Source organism: Nomascus leucogenys, chromosome 22a, assembly GCF_006542625.1.
Source record: "Nomascus leucogenys isolate Asia chromosome 22a, Asia_NLE_v1, whole genome shotgun sequence".
In the NCBI taxonomy this organism is placed as follows: Eukaryota; Metazoa; Chordata; class Mammalia; order Primates; family Hylobatidae; genus Nomascus; species Nomascus leucogenys.
Window position 1 is genome coordinate 122194124 of NC_044402.1, and position 19889 is coordinate 122214012.

At 42.9% G+C, this 19889-nt stretch overlaps 1 protein-coding gene across 3 annotated transcripts in view; it reads right to left on the reverse strand.

Moving 5' to 3' along the window:
* Positions 1 to 16016, reverse strand: part of EPHA4 (EPH receptor A4) — a 152325-nt gene extending 136309 nt beyond the window's left edge. For all 3 annotated transcript variants that reach the window (XM_003272415.4, XM_030802352.1, XM_030802353.1), the window contains exons 1-3: positions 15816 to 16016; positions 12366 to 12433; positions 7584 to 8247 (exon numbers count right to left, since the gene is read on the reverse strand). In XM_003272415.4, coding sequence (XP_003272463.2) covers positions 7584 to 8247; positions 12366 to 12433; positions 15816 to 15906 — 823 coding nt within the window. In that variant the 5' untranslated portion in view covers positions 15907 to 16016. The remainder of the gene's footprint in view (positions 1 to 7583; positions 8248 to 12365; positions 12434 to 15815) is intronic.
* Positions 16017 to 19889: the final 3873 nt, after the last annotated feature.

The window sequence follows — 19889 nt, forward strand, 5'->3', positions numbered from 1 at the left end:
GAAAAATAACAATTAACTTATTACATGTTAACACAAATAGCACATTTTAAACACTGTTGTCCAAAACAAAAGTAAACTTCGTGAGAAAGAAAAGTGACATTGTTTTACTACTTTCTTTTTTTTTTTTTTTTTTTTGAGACACAGTCTCGCTGTATTGCCCAGGCTGGAGAGCAGTGGTAAGATCTTGGTTCACTACAACTTCCACCTCCCGGGTTCAAACGATTCTCCTGGCTCAGCCTCCCAAGTGGCTGGGACTACAGGCTCACACCACCATGCCCAGCTAATTTTTGTATTTTTTTTTTTTTTTTTTTTTTTTTAGTAGAGATAGGGTTTCAACATATTGGTCAGGCTGGTCTTAAATTCCTGACCTCGTGATCCACCTGCCTCAGCCTCCCAAAGTGCTGGGATTACAGGCATGAGCCACTGTGCCCAGCCACTACTTTTTTTTTTTTTCCATATTTCTTGAATGTCTGGCTTAATAGAGGACAACCAGATTCTTTTACAGTAGTCTCCTCATATCCATGATTTGGCTTTCTGTGGTTTTGCCTACCGAAGGTACAGTACAGTAAGATATTTTTGAGAAAGGGATAGAAAAAATGATAGAGAGAGGCTATATTCATACAATTTTTATTGATATATTGTTATAATTGTTCTATTTTATTATTATTGTTGGCATTCTCTTACTGTGCTTAATCTGTAACTTAAACTTTAGCATAGGTACATATGTATAGGAAAAAACATAATGTATAAGGGTTTGGTACTATTTGAGCTTTCAGCATCTATTGAGGGTCTTGGAACATATCCCCCAAAGTTAAAGGGGATCACTGTATTTGCTTCTATATTCAACTTAATAACATTATCATACATCAGTTAGCTTCTGGAAAACTCCACTCTTCACTCATGAGAGAATTAGAAAAAAAAGACAAATAACATCTTAGTGTTATTAAGAAAGTTTTGACCTTGCAGACCACATGAAAGGGTCTTGGGGAACATAGCTGGACCACATGGAGAACCACAGTGACTTGGGGCACAGAGGATTGGATCAATGTAGACAAGACCAGCCATTTGGTACCATCCCTTCACTCTTCCCTGTATTTGTCACCATTGCCTCCTCAAAAGATTAAAACCAACCAAACAAAAAACTCTCCACTCTGGAACCTAAATGAAATGGTTTCTTTGTTGGATTGATCAAACAGCCTATATTGTCACCATATTTCTACCTAACAACAATAAAAGTAAGAGTAACAATTTTCACTTTCTAAGCATTTTAATGATTCTAGGCACTGTGCCAGGCCCTTTATACAGTCATGCATATATGTGTGTCATATATAATAATATACTATTGCCGCCAATTTGCAAATGTGAGCTTGAGGTTAGGGAAGCTAAGTTAGTGTCTACAATTGCACATCTGATTAAGTGGCTCAACTCCAAAGGCAGTTCTTGGCCATTTTGTGCTAACTGTATGTTAACTTCATATGCTGCAGAGAATTTTGAAGGTTCAGATGTAAAGAAGATTCATAAACATGATTTAAAAAGGACCCAATTGAGTAGAAATCATGAACAAGGACCTCATTAATACATTAGTTGCATGCAAAGATTTTAATATATCATGTTGACTCCACGAAACATAACTCCACCAAATAATTGATGTTACTACTTTGGTTATGCCTCATGCTCCCCCCCACTGACATTCTCATAAGGAAGTTCTACTAAATTCATATGTCCAAGATAAAGGCAGAAAAATTACAAAGCAAGGTTAATCATTCAATGTTTTAACAAAAATATACATGTATGATTACACATTAAAGTGTTAGTTTAAAAATATTACCAGGAAATACTGAGACAATGTGGATATCTACCAATAAGGAAAAGATTAAATAAAGCATGGTATACTTATACTACAGAATATTAATCTTCAGTGAAGGAGAATTAAGAAAAGCTATATTCTCTAATATACAGTGATATCTATGACAGTCAAGCATCATAAAAACAGGATGACAATTACAAGGATGATTCCATCTATTATTTTAAAAATACATGTATATGGCTATATTTGAGTTGCCTGCCAAACTGTAAAAATGGTAACTTGTAAAATGTTGGAGTAAGCTTTTGAAAACTGTGTGTGTGTATGTATGGGTGGGTGTGGGTGTGTGTGTGTGTGGGCAGGGAATGGAAGACTTACAATTTTTAGTTTATGTAATTCTATGTGAGAAATTTATCTGACAAGCATGCAGTCCTTTGCTAATGTTAAATTTACCAATTACCTGTTCCCCCCCCATTAACTGGTAAAGTTCAGTTATGTGAAAGTCAAACTTATATCATGACCACCCCTGCTTTGCACAGCAGTAACTGAAAAACCACTTAAGAAGGCTTTTTCCTGGAGGCTCAAATCTTAACAGAATAATTATGTCTTAATTCATTTCTGAAAGATACAAGGAAGCTCAGTTAGACTAAAATAAGTCATCAAATCTTGAATACCATATTCAAAAATACCTAACTGAGATAATTCCTACGCGATGCTTTGGTGAACCCCAAATAGAGACTATTGCATGATTCACACTCACAAAGGCAGCCTGGTCACACAAAGAGGAAAAAAAAAACGTATCTCAGAAAAAGGACAATAATTAAACGCTGCTCTCTTACAGATAAAGAATTACATTTTTTCAATGATCACAGCCATGCTTCAAAGCCAGAGATAAAAGCAGCCATGTGATTCAAGCAATTGATTCTTAATGATACGATTCAAAGGTAGAGGAAAAATTTCAACAGTGCAAAGGATATGGAAGCAGCATCTCTGTCAACTAGATTTTAAATACTTCCTTTCCATTACTTCTTTCTCCTCAGCTCCTTCTATAGTACAGTTGAAAAAAGAAAAGTAATCATTTCTTTGACATAGCTCTCTTCCTCTTTTCAGAGCACAAGTGTGTTTATTTTAAAACCATTGGAACATTTCTATCTTGTTCTTTCTTTAAAAAGCTTTTAATATGATACCTTTTGTTGATATGAGTACATTTTAATATTGATGACCTCAATATACAACAAAATTGTATAGTTCAGCAAGGCTTGCTTCTTACCCAGCTTAATTTTGTCACGGTTGTAATTGTTTGGCCTTAAGAGTGACTCCAAAAGAATGTTTTTATTGGTATTATTTTTATATGTCTGCTCTGAAAACTGCTGATTAATATTTCCCAAAGAGAAAATCAGGAGCTCTCCTTTCATTTTTCGGCTTTTTAATTAAGCAAAAAATACACTAATAAAGAATCTTTTTGGCTGGGTGAGGTGGCTCACACCTGTAATCCCAGCACTTTGAGAGGCTGAGGTAGGATCACTTGAGGCCAGGAGTTCAAGACCAGCCTAGGCAACAGAGCGAGACCTCATCTCTTATGTTAAAAAACAAATAATAAAAAATAAATTTAAAAAAATTTTAATGGAATATTTTCCTCTCTTCCTTCTGCTTACTATTTCTAAAGTAATGAAAACAGTCCTGTAAAACATCTGGAACGTTTCTTCATTAGGGGTATGTCTGTCCGGAAGGAGATGTCTGAAGTGGATTTTGTTTCCTTTTTCCAACAGTCTGATGTGGCCTAGAAGCAGGACTAACTAGAATCAGTATATTATCCTCTGCATCCAATCACTACGCAAGTTCAAAGGGCTGCTAACTCCTGGGATACATTCTCCTTGAGAAGATGGGTAAGTAGCTCACACACATTGTTGTTCTACTGAGACCAAGCCAAATCATTTCAGAAAATGTTATTCAAGAGCAGAATGAACTTGCGGCTGCTTCAGAGGGCAAAGCCACCATCCCCCTGCCCTCATCCTTCCTCTCCATTAGCATGTACTGCTGGGGATAGGAACTGCAAGAGGAAGTGTAGTTCTGTCCCCAAGGTCCTTTGACGACTCCAGTGGATGATCAGGGTTAGAGTCAAACAACAGCACACCCCAGGCCCCCACCCACCCTGCCCATTTTTGCCCAAGGATCCTTTGTCAAACATTTAAGATCTTAATCAATCTTCGCTCTGACCTCCCGGACCCCAAGGAAGATGGATGAGGAAGTAAGTGACCTTTCACCTGTTCTTCTATTTGTCCTGCCACAGTAGAACCATTGAAAAGACAATTGGGGAGGAACCTGCTGCCAGAGTTCTGAAGACTTGGCCAGTTTTCCTTTATATTCCTTCTTAAGCTTTCTTTACACCCTCTTTCTTGTCCTACCCACAAGTCACTTTTCGCTCGTTCAAAGGAAAATTCTCTTTCCTATCAGGGAGGAAAAAAAAATGACATCCTCCAAATAATATTTTCAATACAAAGTGTGAAAATGTATATTATTATTTGTTAGGACAAAGGAGAGAGATGCTTCCTATCTTTAGCCTTGATATCAAGGAGTGGTCAGGGGATGGATTTTCCTTCTACTATTTCAACTCAACCCTCTTAAAAGTCAATAGCTATGACTTTGGGAAGAGCACAATGACAACAGAAATGCTAATATCAAGTTGTTGCATGATCTATGAGGTGACTTTTACCAATCTTACAACCCCAAGTCCTCATCGCAAGTCTGTAAACTAAATGTAACTATTATCGTCCCATTTTATGGATGAACAAACCAAGGCTCACAGGACTTAAGAAACATGCTCAAGGTCATCTAGCTAAGTGACCAAATTCATACATCTTTCCTTGTCTCTATATTCTTTCCATTATGCCCGGGTGCTACTCTTGATGCCTGTCATGATATCAAGGATAGGGCCAACTGTTTTTATTACTCCTAAGATTTTTAGAGTTTCAAGTCATCTTTTAAAAATCTCACTCTGGCTGGGCGTGGTGGCTCACGCCTGTAATCCCAGCACTTTGGGAGACCAAGGCTGGCGGATCACGAGGTCAGGAGATGGAGACCATTCTGGCTAACACGGTGAAACCCCGTGTCTACTAAAAATACAAAAAATTAGCTGGGCATGGTGGCAGGCGCCTGTAGTCCCAGCTACTCAGGAGGCTGAGGCAGGAGAATGGCGTGAACCTGGGAGGCAGAGCTTGCAGTGAGCCAAGATCGCACCACTGCACTCCAGCCTGGGCGACAGAGCAAGACTCCATCTCAAAAAAAATAAAAAAATAAAAAGTCTCACTCAAGCTTGGAATCCTTTGTCATTCAAGTTTTTTCCTACCTAACTACATCAGAAATTTCTACATGGCAATAACAGAAAAACAACCAAACAAAGTGCAAGATCTTGTGCAAAAAGTGTCTTGAAAGAGTTAATCATTTTATTAGCAGAAAAAAAAAGCAAAATAACAAAAACAAAAATAAAAGCAAAACAAAAACAAAAAACAAAAACAAACTTGGTTGACACACCTGAAAACACTGAAGTTTCTCAAAAACGACTCAATCCACCTTCTTCTTCTGTTAAATATCTGGCCTCATGTTAGGAACAGCTTGCTCAGACTTGGACTAGATTTGAAACCCTAAATTCCTCCCCTTCGAGGACCCACGTGATTAACTGGATGCCCCCCAAGACTATTTCCATAAAGCAAACCAGAAAAATGTTCGATTGCCTTTATATTCACTTTGCCCACCATCTTTTTCTCTTTTCTAATTTTGGTCGTAAAAATGTCAAGGAGTTTCACAATGCAGCAATGTATGAGTTACTAGGCTCTGTGACAATTGAAAATCAATGACATTGATACATGAAGATGTGCTAATGCTGAGAGTGAACATTTTAGCAGGAAATGGAAGCCAATGTTGTTTTTTTAAAAATATATATAAGAATCTTGACACGTGAAGATGTGCAGGTCCTGTATTACAAAATGGAAAAGGCAGAATAATTTACTCTAAAATGTGATGGCATGTCATTGCCCTGCTTATTTCACTGTTCCTGCTATGATCATAGTAATTTAGTTGCCAGTAACAATGTACTCACATATTTTCTTATATTAATACTGGAATATACTTTGGGGTATCAATTCGGTACAGCTTATCTAGTAGTTGCTAAGTCAAGAGCAAACAAAAAATCGAGGCCTTAATCTTTATTTTAAAAATCCTTAAATTCCAACTTGTAAACTTTTAAATTTACACATTTCCGTTTTTTTTTTAATTTTTAACACTGAGTCAACAGAAAAGCTAGCCACTCTTTGTTCTATTTACCACAATATGAAAGAACATTCACTGTTAGTTACTCCTAGAAATAACTAGAGCTAAGCAGGAATGCCACTTCAGAAAAGTGTAAACTATGAAAGGAGTAACATGTAACTTCATGACACCAAATCACCAAAAAATGCAATTTTCTTCAGGTTCTAACTGGATTTTCAGTCAATCAAGTGGATTGCCCCATAGTTAATCCCACCCTGTCATTAAGATGGTTGAAATGCCACACAAATTGTTTGGCAGTCAGTTAATTCAGGCCTAATAACCACCAAATCAGACGAACCATGTGGCAATGCCATCTACAGCTCAACAATTACCCAGAGAAAAGATTAATCTGATTGTTCCATAGATTAGACCAGAATTACATTCTAACTATTTAGTAGTAACCATAACGGGATTGGCAGCCGCAGACTATTGATAACTACTATTATAAAAACAAATATCAAGCAAAACAAAAACTTGCAATAAAAGATATTTTTAAGTCTTATTTCACACATGACAAACAATCTGTATAAATAGGAATTACTCTCATCTCTTACTCAGATATAAAGTTTCTGTAAAGCAAAGGACTTTCTACACTACCCAGTATTCTGACAGGAAGGGGTAATAAGGCAAGAATAAATTGCATACACTGAACCTTAGGTGAGGAAAAAAAAATCCACTTAGTAATATGGTAAGTAGTAATTAATGTGATAAAAATACATAGATTTCTTCAAAAACTCAATAACTGAAATCAATAGCAAATTGGGTCACAATTTGCTATTGCTTCTGACCACAGATCAAATAAGAAAACCCTTGCTTGCTTAATTACCACCTCCTAAGAGAAATAAAGAGGTCTTTCATCAAGATTAATTTCATTTAGAGAACCCATCAGTGGGTGTTCAGGGAACAGAATGTACTTGAAGCAATGTCACTCCACTTTGTTGGGTCGCATCTCCACCAGTCCACAAGGCAGAAAGAAAAAATGGACTTTCTTCACTTGATTTTAGTCAGTGGGAGGGAACTGGAACAACTTAATCCTAATTTCACATTTAGATCATTCACGCACATATGCAGAAGACGGGAGATATTTACAATCTTTGTCATTTTACCAAGTCCACAGACAGGAAAACTATGGCTCAAAAATGTGTCCACCCTCTTTAAGTAAGGATCAATCAAGGCTTTTTCTTCAGCTTGTTCATTTACATTTCAGAGGGTGCATCAAGCCAGTTCAGATATAAGTGCCTGTTAGCAAATGTGTTTGGCTTTCTGCTGATTACAGCAGCATCATTTATTTTGTCAGTATTAGAAACGTCTTAGCTTTGCCACCTGGAGCTATAGCACTTACTCATTAGACCCCTATGTCCCACCACATCCCACAGGGGCTACTAATTACTGGCTTTTCTCCATTTAGTCTCATCTCTGATTTAATTACTTGCACTAAGCCCCAGTGAAAAAACTACAATATGGACCCTCTTACCTTGGCATTCTCCGCTCCGCTCCTCATGCCCAGCGTTGCATAGGCAGTTGCCAATGGGTACCAGCCATTCACCATCTGCCCCACAGTACATTTTTGGCACATCCTTCTCTTCTGAGTTGTTGACACAGGAGCCTCGAACTTCCACCAGGGAAGACGTATCAGCCCCTGTGATGGTGTCAGGAAACTGAGCCAGATTGCGAACTGTGAGTGGACACTTTTTATAGAACACACGGACTGATACCAGGGCAATGCAGGCCCCCACATCCTGAAAAGCCAGGTAAAACCCCTTTTTGCTTAATGGCCCTACATCCCGGATCTCGGTGTTCAGCTTCATGATTCTGTCACCAATGTCCACTTGGGTGAAGCTCTCATCAGCAGCAATGGTGTCAATTTTGACAAACTGGTTCTCTCTGATGAAACGCTCTTTGTCGTTGTCTGATTCATAGTAGTACAGGTTAAACGTCTCCTTGCAAGTCCCCATGACGCCCGGAAGACTATTACAGTCCCTCAAAGTGAACTTAATCTCAATATACACCCTCTGAGCCCCTTCTCGGGTGATCCAATCAGTTCGTAGCCAGTTATTCTGGCTGGGTTCCATCACATTGCACACTTGGTAGGTTCGGATTGGTGTATTTTTTTCATCCATGATACTCACTTCCTCCCACTGCAAAGATCCAAAGCAGATGTATCAACTACAAAGTTTCAACATGCAGTGATTTGTCAATCCCATTTTATTCTCATAGGACACCTGATTATTTTTCTTTCAATAATGAAGCAAACTACTGAGCACCAATCATCACTAATAAAGGATCTTATGGGAGATAAGATAATATTTTACTGAGGAAGTGTTTTTTTGTGTTTTTTTTAATTGTTTCTATCTTTTGCCTGAAATCCAGAGGCAATGGTGGATTTACTGCTTGTGAGTTCTCAGCAGTTCCTTGTGGTGGTCCAACAACCTCAAATTCACCTATTACAACAGCTACAATTTCAAGTGGCAACAGTTCAAATTTACTCATAAATGAAAAACTAGTATGTGTATTGTTTCAACCACTGAGCAGAGACCTGCAAATTAAGGGCAGGAAGAGCAGAGCTTGCCAAGGGAAGACAATTATCAGTTAATTAGTAGTGCTCCTGTCAGAACTTTGCTCTCTAATACCTTAAAAAAAAAAAAAAAAAAAAAGGCAATTGATTTTTTTGGCACCCTCACTACTCTTTAAAGGTGAAAAGAAAATCCCACCATTCTGGTTTCAGTAATCCTAGGAAGACAGGGAGTAAATTTTATGGCTGGGTTTCTCAAATATGCTATCGTTTATAACAGTAGACAACTTTTCAAGACTGTGTATTCAATTAAAAAATTTGTACATGTTCTCATTTTTAAAACATAGACAAATAACAAAACTAGAGAACAGACATGCTTTGCTTCTAACTCTTCCATGGACATTAAAAATAAAATAGCAAGTAGTGTTTATGACTGAAGGCCCAAAAAAATGAAAGGAGATGGTACCATTTTCTTTGCATTCCACTGCCTAACACAAAGAATCTAACGGTAGGACAACTTGAATTCAGCAGAATTCACTGTGACTAAGGTAATAGTTTCACTGTCATTATAGCTTTTAAAAATAATCCTAAAAGCAGCAAAACTTTTGGGGCTCCTACTAGGCTGGTAGGCAGCCTCAAATTTTTCATTAACATCTAGAGTAATGCATTGATATAGATCTGTTATAAATCAGCTTAAGTATTTAACAAACATATGAATATAATTAGAAGGAACAAAAGATAGTTTTTTAAAAAATTGTATTCTGTAATAGCTCCACTTAAAGCTCCATGCAGTCCAATGAAGTACATAGAATCATAATGTACCTTTTAACAGGCTTCCCAACTACGCACTGGCAAACTCTTAATGGATGGAAATGTTACTATGTGAAGGACCATAAGCCATACAATTCTGTATCCTTTTCATCTGCTACCATTATAAAAGTTGAAACTAGGAGGGTTAAGTGCCCTGTGGTGATGAAAATTTCTTTTTATCCAGTAAGCAATAAAATTACCAGTAATTTACTTATTTTAGGAAATTCATGTAAATCCAAAAATAGATTCCCATCTTCAAAAAAACCTGCTCAGCATGCTTCTCTTCTCAGAACAATGGGAATTTGGAAAAACACATTTATCAATGAAGGCACATAGGGTATCTCTACAGAGTTCATGCAGGATAATTCAGGTCTAATATGAACTTTGCAGCCTGAACGTAATTGTCTAACCACATTGATCAATTCACCGGAACAGTGACAAATCCTCCCTTAGTTTTATATTTCACAGTCAGTGTCAGCAACTCAATATACTCTTTTAAGTGATTATTACCAAGAAAGTAGCTTTTTGCTACAACGATGTTATCAGGAGCCATCACTTTCCCTGATTCTCATGTCTTGCTTAGTTGTTCTCATAGACAAACAATGGATTGTCTCTGATCCTAATTTATATTTTCCTTGGTGGTATTGTCAGATCAAGTTTGTTTTTTTCTTTTTAAACATAACAACAACAAGAAATAAATGTCATTATCAGACCAAATTACTATCTCAAGTTAACAGTGAATAAAGACATTAAATGTCCTAACTGCAAGCAGAGATTTTAGAATGATCAAGACTCAATATGCTTTTACTCTCAGCTAGAAAGAACTTTTTAAAGACAATCAATCCATTCCTCGTTGATAGATACCCAATTCATTCCTTTGCTCTAAGCCTGAAAAAGTCCTCATCAATTATAAAATCTAGAGATTAATTAAACTTTATAACTTGACACAATTTCTCAATGGCTACTATGTATTTCGCAAGGACTAATTCTTTTATATACAAATAAAATTTCATTTATCTTACAATAATGCTTAAAATGTTACATGCCTAATATTTAAGGAAAAGAAAAAAAAACCTGCTTATATCCAGCCCATTAAAAGTACTGGGTTGTATACAATCAGCTCTGCATAGTTTTAAATAGACTTCAAGTCAACCAAGATAAGTTTTGTGTCTAGAAAAAGTGATCAGGTGCTCTTTCAGCAGCTCTGGAGAAGAAGAAGAAGAAAAGAAAAAAAAAAGATGTCTGCAGCATATTAAGTTGCAATAAAAGCTTCCCAGAAACTAGATAGACTATGGACTGTACCCTAAAATGTGTCAGTTCTTGTTGTCATATAGTTCACACGTGTATTTAGTGAAACAAGTCAGGTTCAAAATTTGGTTAGATGTATATACTCTCTTCAAACTTAAGAGCAGCCAGTAAGAAAAATAAGGCTCATTGAATTTATTAATACAAGTACTGACACTTTCCATCCTCAATTTTACCAGCAGTTCTAATACATTTTAACCTGCCAAGCAATACCTCTGGTACATGTAGCCTGGGAAAGCCTCGCCTGAATCGGTGACCTTTCCAGGGTATAGGATTAACAATGAGTCTGACTCTCACCAAGATAAAGCTGTACCTTTCTTCACATTCAAAGGATGAGGGCAATTGCCTGCAATCAGTGGTGAATACAGCCTGTCTACACTGCCAGAGGCCTGCCAATCACTCCTCCCTCCTTTAAAAAGATGGTTTTAAGGGCAGACTGGAATTTTTCAAGATGGAACAAACCAATGGCAGTCAAGTTCAGGCAGAAAAAATAGGAAGACAGGGCAATCTGTTTTATTTCAGGTGGATTACAAAATCTGTTTGCAACAAGACAGCCTAAAATGCTCCATTTTCATGACTACTTTCTTGCTTAGTCTTAGTTCTGAAATATGGCCTTGATAGCAGACTCTATGAATCTTTATTTTAAAATCCTTCATTCTTTATTCAGTGAACCAGTGTGGAGCCCATGCCAGGTTCTAGCATTACAATTTTTGCCTAGTAAAGACTCCTAATCTTTCACCCCCATTGTTTTTAATCAATGGACTCAGCCATAAACTATCAAGCCTGTGAATGTAGGATGATTTGTTTAATTTTAAAAGGATTTGAGAGTTATTTCAGTTTGGCAGAAGTCAGTTACATGTTGTACTGTTTTCTTTCCAAAGCTGATTCATTCTGACTGGTTATTTAGGGGGAGTAGGAGAATGTGGCCATTGACCTAGTAAGATGGAGGCAGTATTACAAATTTGAGAAGAAATGAAATGATGTTTTTTTCAGACCTTATAATCCAGCCTACTCAATCCCCAGGGATTCTTCAAGATTACAGACACTTAAACTTTTCATATTTAGCACCATTAATGCACAAGCTTGGGGTTTTTCGGACACAAGTTCACATGACTCTCTCTCAGTGTGCAAGAGAACAGCAGCTGACTTAAGAGTGAGAGCAAGGTACAGAGCCTTCCTGCAGTTCGTGCAGGTACAATTAGAAATGTCTTCCCTCTCACATCTTTATTTATTCTTTTTTTTTTTTTCATCTGGAAGCAGGACAATTGCTCTTAAATTAACCTTGTCAGGACTTCACGGCCATCACAGTAACAGGCATAAATTCTAATTCGGTCCCCAGATCATATTTCCTGTCGGTATTTTAGTTTTAAATAGGCATCTAAGTCTGTGCCTCCACCAATCTCCTAATTTTGAAACCCCTTTCTGCCCTTTTGGTTTCTAGTTCTTCCATGACAGAGTTATCCAAAGGGAGTATAGGATTTCTCCAACAAAGCGTAATTCACTTCGTAGGCCACAGCGGAAATCTGACCCCCTCACCACAATCAACAAGAATCAAGCCATTAGGACTCTCAGAAAGTTGCTAATCACTCCTTTTTTACCCTTTGGATCAGAGAGCAACTCAGGACTTACCCCTCCTTCCAGAGGGCTTGCTATCCACCCAAGTTCTCCCTGAACAGATCTGGAATCCAATAAGGTAACTGCAAAAAACAAAAGAGAAATAGATGAATTTCCAATTGCAAAAAGCCAATAACACAAAAACCATTTGCCTGAGAGTTTCCATATGTGCTGAGGGTGTGCATATCCAACACTGATCAAAACCTCAACTTGGGCTCCTTATGTAAATAATCATTACTCATTTGATCTTCTCCCCCTCTTTAAATCTGCAGGTTCTTATTTATTTAACTTGCTTAGCATTTAAAATTCCATCCTAGGACTCACTTGATTCATTTTTCTAAAAAGGATGAATAGAGAATCTGAAGTACAATTCAAAAAGATAAATACATCTATGTAGAGCAGTTGCACTCTAGAGCAAAATCTGCATTCATCTCTGTCTGGTATCTACTAGAATGATTTGTTTTTGCAAGTTTCAGATGACCACATAACTCATCAGGGTGACAGAGCCACAAGTGAATTCTCTCTTCTATCAGAGAGTATCCTATCCAAAGGGTCAGGAAAAGGCTCTCCCTAACATTTTCCCTTCCACAACCAAGTAAATAGTCCCTGAATATGGTATCCGCTGCTTTTTTAAATATCAAAGTTTCGGAAAAGAGAGAATGCCAGACATGCAGAATCAGAATGCAAATGTACCGAAAGTATTCTCTCTTTCTCAAGATGTGTTGGGGACAATCAGAGACTCGTCTTCCACCCGTAGGAAATCACTGGCTTGAATTTTAGGCATGGAGTGCTGCCTAACGGCTTTAGTGTGCTTGTGCTACACCTAAGAGTGCGTCAAAGCTTCGGGGGAAGGGAGGACAGCCTACCCAGCTGCGGTACCCCGCTCAGCCTAGAACAGCGCTACGTAAGGGGAACATCCAAAGGGACGCAATGAATTCAAAACCTCTCTTTCCCACCGAGATCTGCAGTCCTGCGGGTCGAAGGGCCCACCTCAAAGGAACCACTGGGTTATTAATTTGATCAGCCAGGCTGGCTCTTCAGGCTGGGGGAGGGGTGGGAATGGGAAGCCTTCATCTGTGCTCATGCGTACCCCAACACTCAAGCTTACCCCCAGGCCCCTGGATTCTGCCCACTTTCCCTCTCATTTCACCTCAAAGTCAATGGAGTTAAAAATCAGTCTCTTTCCCTTAGTTTTCCTGGGGAGTCTGAATTCCTGGGGTCTGTTAATGATTTTAAAATGTAGAACCTTCCCTGGGTCGCTACCGCCTGGAGTTCCCGCCCCCTTCCCTCCTCTCCCCTCCCCCCCCCACCCCCACCGCAACCATTCTCTCCTCTCTGTCCCTAGAGAAAAGCCCGCTACATCCATTTGGATTTATGTAAGGTGGATTAGGGACACAAAGGAAACAATAAGACCCAATTTACAAAAAAAGGGAGGGAGTAGAAAGGGAGGGTAAAAGGGAGAAAAGGAAACGTGATGGGAATAGAAAGCAACAAAGTGAATTAATTTTTAAGGGGGAGGTGGGGGAGGGGAGGGGAACAGACATCCCTCCCTCCCCTTCAACGTTAGCCTAGGGCTCTCAGCGCCTTTTTGTCTTGGGCTCCCAAGTTTTTCTCTCAAAAAAAAAAAAAAAAAGGGGGGGTGGTTAAAAAAAGAAAGAAAACAGTCTCTACATCTAGGGCGAGAGAGGTCTCAGGGGACGTCCTAACAAGTGTGTGAAGTGGCCAGGAGAACGCGGGATCCACGATGCCGCTCAGGGGAACGAATAACCCTAGGGACCGAGGGGCGGCGACGGCCGAGATGGCACCAGAACCACCAGAAGCCACGTCGGAAGGAGAGGGGAGATCCAGAGGGCGAGAGAGCGCCCCTTCCTTCCAAGCGATGTCTGTGGGCAGGTGTATAAATCTCTCAGAGCCTCCGTCTGGAGAGCTCCGGGTACCGGCTGCCCAGCCAAGGCTAAGTTGGTTTTTGGCTCCCTCCTTCGGAACAGAGAAAACGATAGATTGCACAGGGATGGATGGACGGATGTCTGGAGAGATGGAAAGATGAATGGATGGATGGATGGGTGGATGGATGGAGGGATGGATGGACGGACGGACAGATATGTGGATGGATGCATTATGGATGGATGCATGGACGGACGGACGGATCACGGAGAGATGGATGGATGCATGGATGGATGGATAGACGGATGGACGGACGGATGGATAGATGGATGCCGGAAAGGAGAAGAATGAGAGACGGATGTGAGATTAGATGCACGCAGGCCGGAGCACCAACATACGCTGGAACACAGCACGAGCATACACTAGAACACAGGCACACACTCGAACACACGCGCACTCAGGACATTTGCGCACATACAACCCTCCGCTCCGCTTCCACGCAGGCATTCGCGCACCTACATACACGCAGTTGCACGCGCGCGCACACACACACACAGGTACACACACACGCAGACACGCACACACGCAGACATGCACACACACACCACACTACAGACATGCACACACACGCAGACATGCACACACGCAGACACGCACACACACAGACATGCGCACACACAACACACACACAGTTCACCTCTCCCTGGGTTTCTCATAAACTAAATGATCACCGCCCCCCCCGCCTAGCCCCACCTCCCGCCACAGACACACAGGCACATACAATCCTCCCAGCACGTCCGAACGGATGCACAGAAAACTGAGCACCCAGACGGGTCCCGTCGATCCCGCACGTTAGCTCTAAACTGTGTGCAATTCTGGGGCGAAAAGCTAAAACTCGACTGCGTTCAACTTGCCGGCGGGTTCCCCAAGTCTGCGGGGCGAAGAGCTCGGGCCCCTCAGGCCCGCAATCGCACCCTCGGGGCGCTGGGCTTGGCGAGGAGAAAGGTGTCTGACTCCGGGTGCTAGAAATCAGGTCACTGGCGCCTGACCAGCGGCGCCACGACCGCTGCGCTGCGGAGCAGGCCCCGCAGCCCGGTCCCGAGAAGCGCAGGGCTCGGGAAACTTTGCAGAAACCAGAGCTCGAAAGGCTTTCGCTAGAATCCGGGAGCACCAAGCCTTCACTGTGCTCCAGGCTGCGTTTTCCCCTCGCCCCGGGCTGGCTCAGGAGAGGACGTGGTTCTTGTAACATTTTTTTTTTTTTTTAATCCTGGCGTTGTCTCCCCTGCATCCCCTCGGGGCGCCTCGAGCGGGCCTCTCCGGCGGATGCTGATAAACTTTGGCCTTTCGTTACAAACTTGGACAGACCTGCCGCGTGCACGGGTCACCGCCTCGGGGCACGCTGTCCGGCGGTTCCCCGCTGCCCCTTCGCCGATCCCCTAGCCTCAGCCCCCTTCTCCCGAATCGGGACGCACCATTCACGCCGGGCTCCCCCCGCACCACCTGGCCCTGCGCTCCTGAGGACCCCTCACCCTCGATGGCCCCTCGCTGTCTCCAACCACAGAAAGGCCGTCCCGCTCTTACCTTCATTCGCGGGGTAAACCCTGGAACCGGTGACAGCGTCGCAAATCCCGAAGAGACACGAAAAGAGGGCGAAATAGAAAATCCCAGCCATGGTTCGCCGGTGCCAACGCTGCTCCTGCCGCTTCTATCCCAGTGGAATAAATGCTTAAGTTAGGAGAGCAGCGGGCTGAAGACATTGCCAAGGGGGCGGGCCCGGCCGGTGACGTGAGCCCGCCAGTCCTGGGCCCGCGGCCAATGGCGGCGCAGACGGGGCGGCCGAAGCCCCGCCTTCACCGCGCAGGGCCCGCCCCAGGGTTCCGCCCCCTCCGGGCTCCACGGGGCGCGCGGTCTCCCGGGGCTTGAGGGTGCGAGCACGGCCGGGTCCCCGCCCCCGCCTGCCGGAGGGAGCCAGCGGGATCCCCCACGTCACCTCGAAGGTCGAGCCCCTGGACGGCGGAGGGACCTTCGAAAAGCTCGGAATTGACCCAGGGGAGCCAGAGAAGAGGTTGGCAACATTTTCTCCCACCACGCGCGGTTTAAGATGGAGGAAAACGCTCTTTTATTGAAATAAAAGAAGTCTAAGTTGACCTGCAGTTGTTTCTTTAGGAGGGTCGACGTGTCTGCGTCCAGCGCGCCCGGGCTGAGCTGCACACGCGCGCCTGCCACCGCCACCCTCTGCCACCTTGCCCTGTTTTGTCTTTATGGCGCTTCTCCCTCTGAAATACTCTTTGCGGGGAGTTTTGTGGCTCTATGACTCGCTTCTTCCCTGGCTTCCCAGATGCCTGGAGAGCGGGGACCTACTTGGTCCCCAACGTCCAGCCCGCAGCAGGGCTCCGTCACTATCTCCAGAGACTGAACGAATGACTTTCTAGCAGTAAGGAAGTCCCCGCTGGCCCCGTCCCCCTGCACACGCTGTGGACCTCGCCCAGGGCCCAGGACGCCCCGAGATGGCCTTGGGCTGCAGGGAACCAGTTGTGGATTTCCCGGGGGCAGGGTTGAGGGGAGTCCCTGGAACCGGGCCTAGCCTGTCCGGGAGCGGTGGGGGGTAGAAGCGAAAGGCTAAAGTGTGGGTGCGGGGACTTGCAGCTGTACAGACAAGGCAGACCGGGACTGGGAAGCTGCCCGGAGCGGCTGCTGCGACTCTCCACTCCGACCTAGCCAGGACAGCCCTCCCTGCCCCGGGAGAAGACGGCGAGGAGGAGGACCCGCAGAGCCCCGCCCGGCTGCTCCGGCCCCGGGGGCACTGGCACCATCGGGCTGTGGTCTTTTCCCGATGCCCGAGCCGTGGACGCGGCCACCTAAGAGCGGTCCGGCGAAGGCAGCACAGCCGGTGTCCCAGGGACTGGTCCCCAACGCCACTCGGTGCATTTCCCCAGGCGTTGGCAGGAGCACTGATTCCTAGCGATGAGGCCTCCCTTCCCCTTCCCAGGCCGCCCCTCCTCTGACTCCCTCTAGAGCAGGGCCGGGTTTTCCTGGGGAGCCTGGGTCCCGGCGGCCGGGCGGCCGCGGGGAGGTGGAGGAGTCTCTTCAGCCCCGGCCGCAGCTCATCGTGAGCCAACCGCGCCACCTGCCGGCCAGATGCGGGAGTGTGCGGCCCCGGAGGAAGGGCTAGCGGACAAAGACCACAACCCGCAACCCGCAACCCCGCAGAGAGGTGGTGCGTGCGGTTGGGCGAGCTTTTCAGTCACCGCCAAATCTCGTGCACTAGAGCTACTCCTGCCGTGGGGCTGCGGGCAGCGCTCAAGAGGTCCTGGAGTCTGTCGTGACTCTCGCCTTCTGGATTTCAAAAGATGGAATCGGAAAGCGTTTCAAGGAGAAACTCCTAACAAACCTTCCGGGGGTTGCCTGAGTGGCTGCTCTCGGAAAAGCAGATCCTAAATAAAGCGGGAGGGGTGTAGGGCGACGTCGAGGAGAGGACAGGTCTCGAGTCACTGCTACGGTTTCAGGTCATTGGGCTCCGCAGCAGATCGTGTTTTCCGCCTTGGCTCCAGAGCTGAGCTGGTTTCTCATGCAAACTCAGAGCCGAGCTAATGACATGAGCAACTTTTACTTTTACACAAGATGAGCGCGCGTGCCGACGCGCTGGGCGGCGGCTGTGTGAGTTGGTGGCCCAGAGGAACAGCTTGTGCGAGACTCTGGGCATTTCGGTTTCTAGATACAAGATTTGCTTAAATGTCACAGTCCAAAGAAGTGGATTTCAGTTATTGTAGCTACTGATTGCACACAAGTAAAAAGGGAAAAAATATGTACTCGGGGGATACATGTATGTGTGTGTGCGTGCATAAATTATTTAAAATAACTGCACTAAATCCCTTTAAGAAATGCATTTCTAGGTTCTTTCATGTGTCTTTCTGAGTTTTACAGAAAAAGAAGACGAATATTGGTCCCTGTCATTTGGCACACAGATTCAAAAGAGAAAAGAGCAATCCGAATTCTTTTTGAAACCTTTTTAAACAATAGATGCTGGTTGCCTCTCTGCGGGAGCTTGAGTGTTGCACGTATCTATCTGTGGTTGAAATGGGAAACTGACTGCTTGCATTGTTATAAACAGTAAAATTTCTAAAACATGTACCACTTTTTTCCCCAGGATATGCACATTGAATATTAAACAAAGTCTTTCCAGACACAGCTGCCTGAAAGCAAGGCATCATTTGCTAGAGTACATTCACTGACTTTCCCTTTTTTCTTCCTATGTTTTAGTTCAGGACCCAAGGCAGCCGGATAATCAGGAGAACCAAGAAGCAGGAAATGCTAACTTGGAAAAACTGAACTAGAACTTCCTCTTTAAATCATTTCTGGGTTGCAGAACAGAAATGAGCTGCTGAAAATTCCTCTGTCCATTGTGACTACCTAGAGCAAAGGTGTTCTAACCTAGCAGATATGATTTCTTGAAGAGTAAGGCAAAATTTTAAAAATGATGGTGGCCTTTGTCCATCATCAATGCAGAAAACCCCCCACATTATAGGAAGACATCCTGGAGTTTTCAAATGTTGGAGACTGTTTACAACACATCAACGGAGTCATAAGGATACAATAGAATATCATACCTTTAAAAAGCACCTAAAATCACCTAATTTTAAAATAAAATTGCTTTACTCTTGAGTAAAACAAGTCTCTTACTACTGTAAAAATTTGGGGTTATTTTGAATCCACTAAGAAACATGTCAAAACATATCTGCTTACACACTTAATGAAAATAGTAATTGAATGATCCAAAAACAATGATATACTTTTTTTATACAGTGCCTACCACAAACATTTGAGCTACGAAGTACCTTGTAAATGCTGAATTGAATTAAGGTTGAATTCCAAAGGTGTTTTTAATCTGTAAAAGATGTTTGTAAATAGCACCAAGCATCCCAGGGTTTCCACCTCTCTGTGGAGGGCCAATTTCACCAAAGTAAAGAGAAAAGAGCCTTTGACCTGCAGACAAATAGTGATAAGGAGGGTGTATGAAAGACTGGAGAGACAGAATAAGAAGATGAATCCACTCTGCTTTTTCTAGGCATCCTGGTGGATTTTTTTTGTGAATAAAATGGAACCTGTCCATAGTGCTCCAGTGACTCCCTGAGTTCTCTTTTAGAGAACCAGAACTTTCAATTCAGACAACCCCAATTTGATACTTTAGCTGGGCTTTTTCTAGCTGTATGTCTTTAAGTTCCTTGACCTCTCTGAGATACGGTTTTCTCATCTATAAATTGTAGATAGTTAACATTATACGACTCTTCTAAATAATGAATGTTATAGAGCTTCTGGTATAGTACCTGGCATGTGTTAGCCAGCTGCTATTACTCATTTTTATTTTTACTTTATGAGACAGGGTCTCACTCGGGTCACCCAGGCTGGATTGCAGTGGTGTGATCATGGCTCACCACAGCCTCACCCTCCCCAGGCTCAGGTGATACTCTCACCTCAGCCTCCCGGATACCTAGAACTACAGATGTGTGCCACCACACCTGGCTAATTTTTTGTATTTTTAATAGAGATGGGGTTTCACCATGTTGCCCAGGCTGGTCTCAAAAGCCTGGGCTCAAGCAATCCTCCTGCCTCATCCTCCTAAAGTGCTGGGATTATAGTCATGAGCCACCATGCCTG